Here is a 14,875-nt window from a genome sequence, read left to right as displayed (position 1 = left end):
ATTACGTAATTGATGAATAATCAGAAATTTTAAATAAGTAAATATATTATTTAAAAAAGCTCCACAAAAATGTTTTATTGTATATTTGACTTTTAAAAATAACATGCCTCTTTATCCTGGTTTGTCTCATTATTATACCCCCAAATTGGGGGGGGGATAAAGATTGTTTGCCGGTTCGGGTAGTCGGTCGGGTTTTGGTCGGTCGGGTCGGTCGGTCGTGTTCCGTTCCATTTTTTGTCGCTTAACCTATTTCCCCTTGAAGGATTTTTAACTTGGGTAAATGTTCACTCAGCAAGGGGGTGTGCAGAACCATTTGCCCCTGTGTCAGCTTTAGGGCAAGGTCACAATTGAAGGTCAATATCAAAAACAATCATATTTAGACAGTATTTGTGTCCGTTGTAGGCACAATGTTGAAAAATTTTCTTAACTTGGTAAAAATTTCCTCAACAAGGGGGTGTGCAGAACTCATTTGCCATGTTTTTTAAGGTCAAGGCCCCAAAATTTAAGGTAAATATCAAACAATCAAAAATTTCACAAAATGTCATGTCCGTTTAAGTCCCACACTAATTGAAAGATTTTTTCAAATTGTCAAATTTCATTTCAAAAATGGGATGTGCAGACCCAGTTGCCATGTGTCCCCAGGTCAAGGTAAAATTTAAGGTCAAAAATTTAAAAAATAAAATTACAAGTATGTCGTGTCCCCTGTAAGTCTCACTTATGGAAAAATTTTCTTCAAAAGGTTTAAATGTTCACCTCAAAGGTTTGTCAGAACCCCTGTCACTTTGCCCCCTTCAGGTCAAGGTCCCCCTTAAGGCAAAAAAATTTATTAGAAAAAAGTTCTTTTATTTTTAAAATATATCTGAAAATTTTGAAATTGGAAAGGGATTTGCTTTAAACTTAAAAAAAAGTGTACATTAAGATATGTGGTAAGTTTATAACTCTGTATGCAATTTTAAAAAATTATGCCCCCTTTTTTAATTAAAAAATTTTCATACAAAACATATTAGCAATATGTTTTGTGTCCGTCTATAAACCCTTATAAAATGGAAAAAATTTTTTTAAAACTTTTCTCAATTTTTCACCTAAACGGGTTTATGGTAAAATTTATGCCCGTTTGGGTGAAAGACAAAAGGGGTAAGGTCAAAATTTAAAAAGGGTAAAAATTGATTTAAAGAAAAAATTTTTTAGTTTAAAAACATTTTTTTGAAATTTAACCCTAGAAAAAGGGAAAATTTTTGCTTGAAATTTAAAAAGATAAGAGGTGTCAAAATTTTACTTGCAGGTCAAGTTTTATAACTCTGTTTTGGAAAATTTTGCAAAGTTATCCCCCCTTTTTAATTTTTAAATTTACATACAATAAATATAAAACAATAGTTTTTCCCGTTAAAAATTCTACCCTAAGGGGAAGGTTTTTCTTCAATTTTTACTAAAATGTTCATTTTCCAATTGGGGCGATTGGCAAAACCATTTTAACCCTTGTGCCACCCGAAGGTCAAGGTAACTTTGAAGAAAAAATTAAATTATAAAAGTTTAGTTTTTTTGGGAAAATGAAAGGTTTTTTGGGAAAATTTTTTGGAACATAAATTTGAAATAGTTTATTTTTAAACTATTACCTTTTTTAAAATTTTTTTTTTTTTTTCCCCAGAGAAAATTTTTTTTTATGTATTTGTGTCATTAAAGTTTTTCCTTAACACCTTTAAAAGTTGTTTTTTTGTAAGGCATTGGTGGGGTTAAAATCGCATTCGGGGATAGTTTTATTTGTCCAGTCATTCCAAAGATTCAAAGAAAAATTAAAAGTGACAAAGAAAATTCTTCACATTAAAAAATGTTTTTTTTATTTTTTGTTAGGGGGCCATTTCTTATTTTTAAAAAATTTAAAATTTAACAACTCACTCACTGTAAAAAAGTAAGTAAATTTTTTTGTTACAAACTGCCCCATTTTAAAAAAAAGAAAAACTTTGAAAAAAGTTTGCTTGTTTTTTTTTCAAGTACGGGAAAAAATCCCCCAAACAAGATTTAAGAATGAAAATTTAGGGGAAAATGAAAGAGGAATATAATTAGACTTAAAAATTGACTTTTAAGATTTTCCCTTGGGGAAAAAACCCAAAAAATAAAAGGGTTTTGGGGGCCAAAAGAAAGCCTAATTTTAATAAATTAAACCCTTAAATCCCATGTACATTTCAAAAAAAAAAACAAAAATTTTTTAATCCCATTTAATATAATTCATGAAAAAAACATTAATACAGACTAAAAACCAAATAAACCAGAAAACCCCCAAAATTTAAAATTAAAACATTTAAAACATTTATTAAAACCATTTTTCTAAAAGGGTAAATATACAAAAATGATATTGAATTTTTAAAGGTTATAACATCGGGTTTGGGGGTGGGATGGGGAAATTTTCCCTTTAACCTAGGAAAGAAAATAAGTTGTACATTTTATTACTCCCAGGGCCATGAAAAACCGTTTCTTTTAAAAAATTATCTTTTTTGTAAAACAATTGTTTTTTGGAATATTCATTACCTCCATAACAAAAAATTCAAGATGCATAAAGGGTACTGGTTATACTATGTATAAGAGAAAAAATGATCCCTTCCCATAATTTTTTTAATAATTTCAAAAAATTTCCAAACCCAAAAACCCATGTTTTTTTTCCATAATCATATAAATTTGATTCAAAAAGAGTTTTTAAAATTTGATTCTCGTACAACAGGGGTTTATTACTTTAAAACTTTTAAAAATTTTCCAGAAAAAAATTTTTGAGTTATTTTAAAGGAAGATTTTTGCTTTTTGCAATGTTTGAGTTTTGGGGAATTTCCCTTTTTAAAAGGACATGACAATTTTCATACATATTTTTTTCATGAGGTACTTTCAATATTATTATTTTAAAAAAATTCAAAAAAAATTTAATTTGTAAACTGTAAAAGGGCAGCAGATAAACAGTTTTTAATATTTTAAATGAAATTAAATTAGTTATTTTAATTTTTGGGGTTAAAAATTTTAAATAACTTTTTAAAGATATTATTTTAAATTTCGTTTTCAAAAGAAATAAACTTTCCCCCTTCCCAAACATAAAAAAACATGTTTATAAACATAATAAAAAAAATTTTTACTGAAATTTTTGAAAAGAAAAAACATTTTAAATCTTTCTGTGTAACATAAAGGGCAACAATTTATAATCATAGTTACATAAACCACGTTATTGCTAAAAAAGAAATTTTCTTTAGAAAATTATCAAGGCAGGAATAAAAAATCTCGTGTTAAAAACAATCCAACTTTAAGAATCGTTGAAAATATAAGATTATTATTCCCCAAAAACATGCTAAAGTTTATACATTCAGGTATGTCATTGATAAAAAGAAAAGCGAAACTTTTTTTCTCAGTGCCGGTGATATAATGTTGAAAAAAGAACAGCATAGAAACAGGGGCATAAGTTAGCAGAATGCAAAGCATATTAATTAGTCAACAAGATAGTTTAAAAGAATACATTAACAGTTTTTTTTTCTACCCTGAGAAATGCTATTTCAATTTAGGAGTGATCAAGAACTCCAAGTTTAAAGTGAATTTTGTTATGTTTTTCTTAACAAAACGTTAAACCAAAATTTTAAAGTCAAAAAAGGGGAACTGAGAAAAAACAAACTCTAAAGTTATTGTCTTTCAAAATAATTTAGGATTTCTGCCCTGCTGAATCGTCTTTTAATAACAATAAACATGTAGTGAAAAGCTTTTATAACTTCTGCGAAAAATGGACCTTAACGTAAAGATTAACCCATCACATTATCGACACAACGTAACACGACAGTAATTACAATAACTCCACTTTTTTTCTCTTTTGAAAAGTGAAAGCTAAAAAATACTAGACGCTTAGCTCTAGATTCAAAGGAACTGAATTTCCGGTCTTCACTGATATAAACATGAAATCAAAATTAAAAGCAAAAACTTTTTACTTTTACTGAAAAATGTTGAGAGGCAAAGTCATAATTTAAAACAAACACCAGATTTTATCCAATACACATTGGCTATGTCTCTAGACTAAAGCCGCTATCCTGGTTCCTGGCCAACTCCACAATGTCGGTCATTTTGTCTATTTTAGGTTTAAGATATACACCACACCATTCATACAACAGTATCAGGAAAGAAAACAACTTTCAGAGAAGTCTCAAACTTTTTATGTAAAAGTTTTAAGCCATTTAGAAGGCTGAAATAGAACAACAAAAGAAAATATCAGCATTTTTCTGGTATCAATCGAGAAATTGTTTAAGAAATCGGAAAAAGAACCCCTTCAATAGGACGTAAGTATATGTATACTTTTGACCATGATTTGATGTCCATGTAAGTTGGATTTTCACTTGCTTTCAGTTTCAAAAACAAAATCTTAAGTAAAGGCATGCACAGACGAAACACAATATTCAAAACAATTTTAAGTAAAAATTATTCAGTTGAAATGAAAACTCACAATTGAATGTAAAATTGTTATACCTAATAAAGGCTTTTCTTTTTTTTTTCGCTGGACATTAAGATAAAAAATTTGGTCAGCCAACATCGAGCCTGATCAGACTCCACAGACATGAAAGCTGGCCTGATTCTATACTAGTGGCAAAAGCTAATAAATATTACTGTTTGAACATCAATATATTCAAGTTAAAAAAACAACAACAAAATCACACACACGGAAGCATATTCTTATATTAGCCTTATTAAAGAGGTTAAATAACAATCACTCCTGTTAGTACAATTTCTGATAAGGCGGCAAGTAATTCTTCATACAAGTTAGCTGTCCAGTAAGCTTAAGAAACGACAATGCTTCTATTTAAAAGTGCTTTCTAGTGCCTCAAACAATTAACATAGAGACATTTGCTTTATTCCAAATCTTGTGAACTTACAATGTTATGATGTTTTTTGTTCTAAAAATCTCTGATCCCCCAAAAAAATATATATATAAAAAGTTTATTACTGTACCCGTAAGACAGTGTGCGTAATACCTTACTGCTTGAGGCCAGAAGTGCTTTCTAGATGCATTGGGTTTGGTGAAGTTTTCTACGCATGTGATATTCATTCATCCATGAACAATCTCCTACAAAAATCAAAATTTAAATAAAACATCAAATTAACAAACTAAAATTTAAACTGATTACATAATTTTTTACATGTTCTTCGTTTATATTTATGCATAAGCATTAAAAACTGTTTATATTCAAAACAATACGTTTGAAAAAAACATCAAATTTGCAGTGTATAAATTGAACTTTAAATTGAAATTTATTTGTAAAGATATTATATTAGGATCTATATAACTTTTTTCAAGGAAGTTTACATAACTGATTATTTAATGTTTATAAGTTAACAATTCACACAGAGTTGAGAGTTGTGAATTTTCAATATATTTAAGGAGTCCCACTATGATCCATGGTTTTAAAAACATCAATTCGCAATTAATTGTTTTCTTACAGTGATCAATAAGTGCTAATACCATAAAAGGAAACATATAAAATAATAAGGAAATAATTAAATTAAACTAAAAAATCATTTCTTTGTGCTATTTTAAACCTGATTTATGTTAAACGTTTCATTGTTTGGGCCATTTTTCACGCTTATAAAAATAATTATTCACGAAAAACGATGAAAAAAAAAAATGAAATGAGATTTAGCACTCAAGTTATTTGTCAAAACATACATCAAATTGTAATATACACCTGATCACAAATGTATGAGAAAGTAGCACAAACAAAATTATGTTTTAAAGATAGGAAGTAGATTAACTGTTGTAAATGATGCAGCTGATGATTCTATCCGATAATGCAATTACTTTAGACCTGGACAGGCAGATAGACAGACAGACAACTCCGCATTATAATACATCCCCAAACGAATCTTCGGGGGCTTATAAGAATTGGTAAAGCATCAAGTATTTTATAGAGGAACTTACCCTTCACTATGCAGAAAATCCTCATAGGCAGCTTCTAACCTGAGTAGTTCTATTGTGTCTTTATAAATATCTGAACCAGGAAATTCACATGCTGGAATGTCCTCCCTGAAAAAAGTAAGAAAAAAATACCATGACCTTTCTTTAAATATTCTCCCCAAAAACTGTCATTGACAATAGTGAATAAAATGATATTAAAATGTGTTTGTTAGTTTATTTAGAATTTCTGTAAAATTAAAACTCTGTAAGAACATTACCATGCAAAAATGTCATACCAGCGCAAAATAGAAAAAAAAAACAATTTGAAAAGTACTTTAATTAGACATAAATGTATATAAAATCTATTAAGAAAGAATTTCTTCTTCCTTCAAAACTGTTCTGGAACGAACATCTCTCCATGCCACTTTTTTATGTTGATAAATCCTACTGACTTAAAAGTTATGCTCTCAACAAAAATTAAGTACGAAAATTAACTCCTTATTATACATAAAAAGAGTTACAGCTCTTTGACATCTCATTCACGGGGGTGGAACCCCATATGAATCTCAAAATGGAGCATCGGTAAAAATATATGTGAATTTCCGTTAAATGTTTCAATAAGTGTTTGTTTGAATGATAAGCATCGTTTGGTGGTAATATTTTGTGAAAACTCTGTATTTGGAGTCCGTTTAGCGACATTTTCTTCATACCCATTGCATATTTTGGGCACACCAGAACCCACGACGGAAAGAATATTTCGTTGAAGACTGCATAAAAATCCGAACAAAACTGGGTAAATATAAGGGGAAGCCAGGAGGGTAGGAATCACATTTCGATTTATTTTCTTCGATTCTTCGATTTTCTTTAAAAAAAATCTTTGAATTAAATATAAATGTTTAAAATGTTGAAAACTTACCCTGTGATTGACCTATTTTCTCCTTCATATATCATGATGTTCAATTTTTAGAATCATATGAGATTCCATCCTCGTGGCACTTTACCTCATCAAGATTTATTTAACCAATAAGCTTCATATTGATAATTGATAAAAAAATACAAAAGGCAATGACTGCAAAATGCATAGATCCCTGAGCTATCTTATTCTTATTATCAGATTAGTGGATATATTTTATAACAATTTAACAACAACCTATTTGTTAACAAAAGAGCACATGTCTATGTTTGTGGTTAAATTTATTGTTATTCAAATAAGTAGGGAGCTATCAATTGCAACTACTAGAGTTATGGTTAAAGTGGATACGTTTTATAACCATCATTAAAAAGGGTTAATAGTCCTTGACATGGACTGAAATTACAAGAAACATGAACTAATCCAGATCTAATCAACCTATGGAGGAAATTTGTATGAACAAATGAAAAATCAAGATTGATTTGAAAAGCAATGCCATACAAATGCAGCAGATGTTAAAGTTGAATTCATTGTTGATTCGACAATAAAGAATGCCTTAAAAGATTGTTAGACATTTGGATTAATTTCAGTGACTGCAACAGACAAAAGGTAAGTTTTGAAAAGCAAGAGACAAGTCAACATCAAACATGTAAATGATAGAACATCATGTCATGTGCACAGTACATGCTTTACTGATGATGGACTATTATTTCTAGCCGACTATAACAATAAAGCATTAACGCTTATTGATTTGTCTTCAGAATCCATAAAACATCGATTAGATTTGGGCGTGCCTCAACATACAATTTACAAAATAAGCAAAAACGACTTTGCAGTAAGTTTGAGCAATCAAACCATTCAATTTGTTTCAATGGGTGACAAACTTGTTACCACCAAACAACAGAAACTAGATCATAAGTGTTATAGACTGGCTTGTAAAGACAACATAACTGTTTATCTCTGATCAAAGTAACTCCCTCTATATTTATTATGAGAATGGTATCATGTTTCGCAAAATCAAGAATGACAAACAAGGCAATGCCATCTTCAGTTGCAACAGACATATCAGTGTTAGCAGTGATGGCAAGACGATTTATGTGGCTGATTTTGATAAGGGTCTTGTTGTCTTTGACCTTGAGGGAAACTACAAGACAACAATCACCGATCCAAATTTTGTTTATCTATGTGGAGTTTACACGGACAAACATGGAAAAATATTTGTGTGTGGATCGGGCTGTCAAAACTTGTCCAGATCAATGAGAAGACTGGTGTTTAATTGGGAGCCCTTGGAAATGTTTCTAAAAGTTTGTCTACAAGCTTTGATTTGAAACATAATAGACTGGTGGTTACAAATTGGTCTAGTAATATGATAGAGGTGTATGATTTATTCTAAGTCTACCATACTAAAAAAACTAGTCATCAAACTGAAGTGAAGATGTACATTATCATAGCTTATGTAAATCATCAATAAATTACAACAAAGAAAAACTTCAAGTTCTTATGATGAACTGTATTATTATCAATTTTATATTCTTACTTTTAATTGGGGTCCATTTGAAAAAATGTATTTTTGTTTTTGTTTTTCAAACCTTCTTTTTGGTTGGGTTATAAGGACATATTATGCTTCAGAAACAAACCAATTTTTATTTCCTATGAAAGGGCAATCATGGGTTTTACAATGGAGCTGATTATTAAAGTGTAAAACCTAAAACATATAAGGAAAACCCATGATTCCCAGAAATTGGCTAATTCTGACCCCACGACAAGGCTTTAATTTGAATGACAAAACTTGGATAATGTCCATTACACAATGTTTCATGCAAAATACCTAAGCTCTAACCTGATATGATTTTTAAAGACATTTAAGGAAAACCAATGAACCTACGGCTTTTATTCGAACAAGCTTGGTAGAGGTCCACTTTATGTTGATTCATGACAAATATCGAAACTCAAACGGCTTCTGGGAGAAGATATAAAAGAATTTACTATACTAACATATACGGAAAACCCCTTACCCTTTAGGCGAGGGGAATTTTAACCCATGGGCTCCGAACAAGCTTGGTAAAGTTCCACCTTATGCCAAATATCATAGCTTTACGCAGAGGAGATGATTTATAAATATTTTTCTTTCGGTTGCCATGGCTAGCAGAGTTCTACATGAAATAGATATTTTTGAACAACAAAGATCGCCTTGAAATGTTGTTCACAAAGAAGAGTGGACAGACGGATGCCGGATGATGACACTAGCTCACTTTGAACAAGATGTGTTCTGGTAAAGCTTAAAAGTAATTCAAAAGACATGTGGGATTAATGACACAATCAAGTCATTATTACTCTGTAATAAGACCTGCCTGTTGAAAAAATACTGATCGTTTTAAAGTTAAAGGAATTATAATACATACAGACTTTAAACAATTGTGTTGTAAAACAGAATTACATTTATAATATTTGAGCAATAACAACACATAAATAAATAAAACAGGTGCATCTTTAATTGTGTGCATCCCATTCCTAGTTTTTGGATTTTTTTTGTATTAAAATGGAAGACATAAAACTATCCATGACTCCAGCTATATCTGTAAACACCAAGAATGTATCTCAATATAATCAATTTGAATGAAAACATTCAAGATTGACATCATAACAAAAGGTACTTGAAAAAGAAAATGTAGGGCAAAAAGATAAATCAGAGCTTCTATATCAAATAATTGTTTAAAGTAATTTAATAGGCTGCTCAATACACAGTAATTTGATAGGCTAAGTTAAAAGCTAATACCTAACTACCCCAAATGAATGTTTAAAAACTTTGTCACTTACTATCATAAGTGTTTATGTAAATATTAAAAATTGCATAAATAGAATTTTCTTTTTTATTATACTTAAATTTTTACATAACCGGTGAAATAAGTGAACAGTATCTTTCTTCAGTGACCTACTTATTTTCATATAACATCTGTTACGCATGTACATGATTTATAAATACCTCAAATAACAAAGTCCAATATCTTGTACACTGATAATGCTATCAGTAGTTAGATCAAAATTTAGGTCGATTTAAACAAGAAAGTAAAACTACACTACTGGGATCACCTCTAAATAAAATGGATAACGCTGTTTTTAAACTTTTTTCACTAATAATTGATAAACTGTGTTACGTTGGGTTTTTTTTGCAGTAACTAGGAAGTAAAAAAGAAATTGTAGAAAATGGCGGACGGAGGTATTGGATCAGATGAATGTATCAACTTTAAATGTTGTTTATGTGAAAAGAAACATATAGTAAAGGAGGCAGACACTTATTGTGTAGAATGTCAGGATTATTTTTGTTCACCATGTACAGACTTGCACAAAATGTTTCCTTCTGCTATGGGCGTACATCAGTTTATAGACAAGTCAAGTTTCAATACAGTTAGCTTACAGAAATCGTTGCCAAGTTTTCCAGTTGAAAGATGTGAAGTTCATAAAACCAAGTTGCTAGATATGTATTGTGCAGATCACGATGATATAGCATGTGCGACCTGTATAGCCGTAAAACACAGGTTAGATTCTTTAATTATAGCATTAAATTTAACTGAAATTAACAATTTAGACAGTTGCATTTTTCAATCAATATACAATTACCTGAAACTAAATTAAAGGTAATTTATTTCTCTGTTGTTATTATTATCATACAAACTTGTAGAAAACTTACAAGCATATCATATAAAGCTCATTTTCATTCAGTTGTTACCATTCATATGAGTTCCAAATTAATCAGTGAAGATAATATATAACAAAAATAGTAAAACTATCAAATGAATAGATATTTCAAATGCCATGTTACCCAAGTAACACAGCAAACTGTCTCGGAATAATTCTATTATCTTTTTTTTCTCAGTTTAAGACACAATTGCTTAGTTTAAATATATCGCAAAAATTAGCTCTAAATCTATGGCTAATGAGTAAATTTTTGTAATAGGGCACCAAAAATATAGCATTAATGAGATGAAATGGGCCTTTAACTTATATCACAAATCATTCTCGTAATTTTTATATTTTTTACACTATAATTTTCAGAACATGTCAACATATACATTCGGTACCAGATGAAATTGATGACTTGTGTAAGGAGATTAATGCTGATAAAACAAATATTGAGCTGATTCATATAAAAACTAAACTTGAATGCGCTGAGAGAGCAAAGAAACTTCTTGTAAAAGAGCTCGATGCACAGAAAGACAAGGCTGTAGAGTCAATCAGACAATTCAGAAAAGAAATGGAAGGAATACTGGACACACTTGAAAAGGCGACATTAAAATCTTTAGAGGAAAAGTACAAAAATGGCAAAGAGAAATTAGAGAATGAGATTAAAAACCTACAAAGACATATTGATGAACTCGAACTATCATCACAAAAACTAGCAAAGTCAGTTGGGAATAAAGCGCAAGAGTTTGTCGCTGTGAAAACTTCTCGGAAACAAGTCATGGCAGCTAATGGAGCAGAAGCAGAGTCTGTGACAAATTCATCAGATGTTAAAGTTGAATTCATTGCTGATTCAACAATAAAGGATGCTTTAAAAAACTTCAAGACATTTGGATTAATTTCAGTGAGTAATACTGAAAATATAAGAGACAAAATGTATGTTGTGAAAAGCAAAAAACAAGTCAACATCAAACATGTAAATGATAGGAATACATGTAATGTTTATGGTTCATGTTTCACAGATGATGGACTACTATTTCTACCTGACTATAACAACAGGGCACTGAAGCTTATTGATTTGTCTTCAGGTTCCATAAAACATCGGTTAGATTTTGATGTGCCTCCACACACAATTTGTCAAATAAGCAAAAACGACTTTGCAGTAAGTTTGAACAATAAAACCATTCAATTTGTTACAATGGGAGACAAACTTGTTATCACCAAACAACTAAAGCTAGATCATAACTGTTACGGACTGGCCTATAAAGACAACAAATTATTCATCTCTGATAAAAATGCAGTGCTCTACATTTATGATATGAATGGCTCCATGTTACGAAAGATCACAAATGATAAACAAGGAAATTCAATTTTCATTGGGAACAGACATATCAGTGTAAGCAGTGATGGAAAGATAATTTATGTGGCTGACATGTATAAAAGTCTGATTGTCCTTGACCTTGAGGGAAACTATAAGACAACAATTACTGATCCGGATTTTGTTTCCTTAAAGGGTGTTTGTAAGGACAAACGTGGAAATATATTTGTGTGTGGATCAGGGCGGTCAAAAATTGTTCAGATCAATGAGAATTCTGGTGCAAAAATGGGAGTACTAGGGGATATTTGTGAAAGTAGGTCTGCTAGCTTTTATTCACAACAGGATATACTGGTTGTAATCATTAGTAACAGTGATACAATTGAGGTGTATGATTTACTGTAAAGCAATATACTGACATCAACCAAACTAAATATTAGTGGGCTATTTACACTATCTACAAACACAAATGTTTTACAACAAAGAAAAATTTCAGATACTTTTGATGAAAACATTTCTATGGATTTTTTTGCTTTAAATTTAAGTCTTCTTGAGATTTTCTTTTCAAACATTAAATAATTCTAGAATATGCTATATATACACTGATTACTGTGTAATGTTGCAGTTTTGTTATGCTACAATAAAGGGGATATGCTTGTGTTAGATTTCACTGTTTATGTTCTGTGTTAAAGCATTTTTTTATTTAAAAGAATAAGAGTCAGGTCATTTCTAAACCAGAACATGTTTGGTAAACACATATGGCCCTGGTCCAGATTTTTGTCGGTAGCATTTTATTTTCAAAAACGGTTTACACACTCACACAGTTATAGACATAATATTTGCCAAAACAAGAGCTGTCATTGGTAACAGACAAATGCACTCCATCCCAAGCAGGGCCAAGTAGAGAAACCATGACCTTGACTTGCATCAAAGGTATGGTTACAATAATAAGACTGTTTCAGTAAATAATATAGAAACATTCACAAATATCATCTCATATTCTCAGTTAGCCCAAGTTTTTAAAAAATATCTGTAAGTGAATGACAAAATATGTCAAGACACAGCCCATAGTGTGGAATTTTTACATTGTATTTATAACCATCATCTTTTAGACAGTCAACCTGGCCTGTGAATGTGACAAGTTTTCCTAATGTGCGACAGAAGTATGTCTTAGGCCAGCTATTTCAAAATTCATTTCTGGATTACAGAACTGACAATTGGATATAACTGTTGCACTCTCATAAAAATATAAAACATGACATTGAACTTTTAAAATTGTTTTAAAGAATCATATCTTTAATCAAAGTTTATTACAAAATCTGTCAATGAATAACAAAAAGACATGTCTGGACATGACCATCAAGGCACTGTCATATCATAACTTATGACATTTAAGTATGAATTTGAGTTAAGCTAAATTTTGCTCAAAACATTATCTTAATAAGCAGCATATTTATGCATAATTATTTCAAAGTTCATCCATGAATAACAAAGCTGTGCACAAAAGAAGGCAATCTATTCACAATTGTCTAGTATGACCATGCAAGTGTCACCTTGACCTTTGAACTAAATACTTGACCCTTTTGGGCGACATATCATCATCATATCTTTGACACAACCATAAATTCACCTGAATTTAAACAAGAAATGTCGGACGGTAACGCTCGACTATTCGAAAAGTTGTCACAAGGGTGTTTCATCGAGTATAATAATGCGTACCTAAATCAATACATAAAATTGTCCGATAAGGTACAAAGGCTTGTTATTAAATGTTTTATCGAGTAAATCACTGCTTTATTATTATGAATTCATAAAATTGTCCAAAAAAAGGCACAAACCCTTCAGTAGCTATGGAGATACCAGTTTACAAGCAAAACCTTTACCAAAAATTTCTAAGTCGCAAAAGGGGCATAATTATGAAAAAACAAATCAAGAGTTATGGGACTTGTGCCAATCATGTAAGGTTATCACAGAGAACAAGTGTGTGAAGTTTCAATCCATTCCCTTCAGTAGTTATGGAGATCCAGCTTACACGCAAAAGCTTAACCAAGAATTTCTAAGTCGAAAAAGGGCATAATTATGCAAAAAAGCAATCAGAGTTATGGGACTTGTGCCAATCATGTTAGATTATCATAGAGAACAAGTTTGTGAAGTTTCAATCTATTACCTTCAGTAGTTATTGAGATACCAGCTTACACGCAAAAAATTAACCACACGGACTGCGAATAGTCGAGCTAAAAACTATATCATGACTTTGGATAGTGTGACCTTGACCTTTGAGGTAGGAACTTGATCCATGCTCAATACATACCATAATGTCAAACACATTTATTTATGCATAATAATATCTAAATCCATCGAGGAACAACAGAATTGTTGAACCAACTTCGCTTGTGGGGATATAAAAAATAGAGAAAATCATTTTCTTTACAAATAGCATTACACATTTCACACTTCTTCACACAAAATGTGATACATAATATATTATTATTGCTTCAAATGGATTTAGTGGCAGGAGACCATGAAATTTGAGTTGCTGGGTCACATCTCAATGAATGCCAGAAGTGAATGTTTCTGGAAAAAACATTCAAATGCAAATGTAGACATCCACTAGAAGATGTTTCATGCTTAATATTTAAGCTCTAGCTATTTGAGTTTTTGAAAAGAAGATTTTTAAGCTTTTACTGTATACATATTAGGAAAATCAATTGTCCCCCCTATGCGGGCCAATTTCAACAAACTTGGTAGACACTCACTAGAAGATGTTTCATGCCCAATATGCTATATGACATCTAAATTTATACATGCTATATGACATTTAAATTTGAGGTCAGTAAAGCAAATTATGTCATAAAAATTACATCTCTCCTCAATGTATTTTAAAATAGATGATATTGAATGAGTATAAATTTAATAGACAAAATCATATTATCTGAGAATTTTGCGAGGATAATATTGTTTTATTCAACAAGTACAATAAATTTAGTATTGTATTTACATTAATATAATCTTCTTTTTATCACAAATCCAAAATAAGGAAAAGATAACAGTTAATAAAAAGTCTGTTTTC

The 14,875-nt window shown here is 30.5% G+C and overlaps 2 protein-coding genes across 3 annotated transcripts in view; one reads left to right on the top strand and one right to left on the bottom strand.

Moving 5' to 3' along the window:
• Positions 1-4,043: 4,043 nt before the first annotated feature.
• LOC132724393 (hexosaminidase D-like) overlaps positions 4,044-14,875 on the bottom strand; it is a gene marked incomplete at its 5' end in the record, with an annotated part of 49,955 nt that continues 39,123 nt past the window's right edge. The window contains 1 exon segment of the mRNA XM_060709248.1: positions 4,044-4,198. Within this exon segment, the coding sequence (XP_060565231.1) occupies positions 4,117-4,198 (82 nt within the window).
• Positions 9,782-14,875, top strand: part of LOC132724392 (uncharacterized) — a 32,885-nt gene continuing 27,791 nt past the window's right edge. Inside the window, exons 1-2 of one of the 2 annotated variants that reach the window (XM_060709244.1) lie at positions 9,788-10,348; positions 10,866-12,470. In XM_060709244.1, the coding sequence (XP_060565227.1) occupies positions 10,017-10,348; positions 10,866-12,210 (1,677 nt within the window). In that variant the 5' untranslated portion in view covers positions 9,788-10,016 and the 3' untranslated portion in view covers positions 12,211-12,470. Of the gene's footprint in view, positions 10,349-10,865; positions 12,471-14,875 lie in introns of those variants that run through there. The other variant, XM_060709245.1, reaches the window with a different exon arrangement.

Source organism: Ruditapes philippinarum, unplaced genomic scaffold (genome assembly GCF_026571515.1).
Source record: "Ruditapes philippinarum isolate M1 unplaced genomic scaffold, ASM2657151v2 ctg5605_1_1_1_1, whole genome shotgun sequence".
NCBI lineage: Eukaryota > Metazoa > Mollusca > Bivalvia > Venerida > Veneridae > Ruditapes > Ruditapes philippinarum.
The sequence above is the reverse complement of the archived record's forward strand: the minus strand, read 5'-3'. Positions and strand labels throughout refer to the sequence as shown.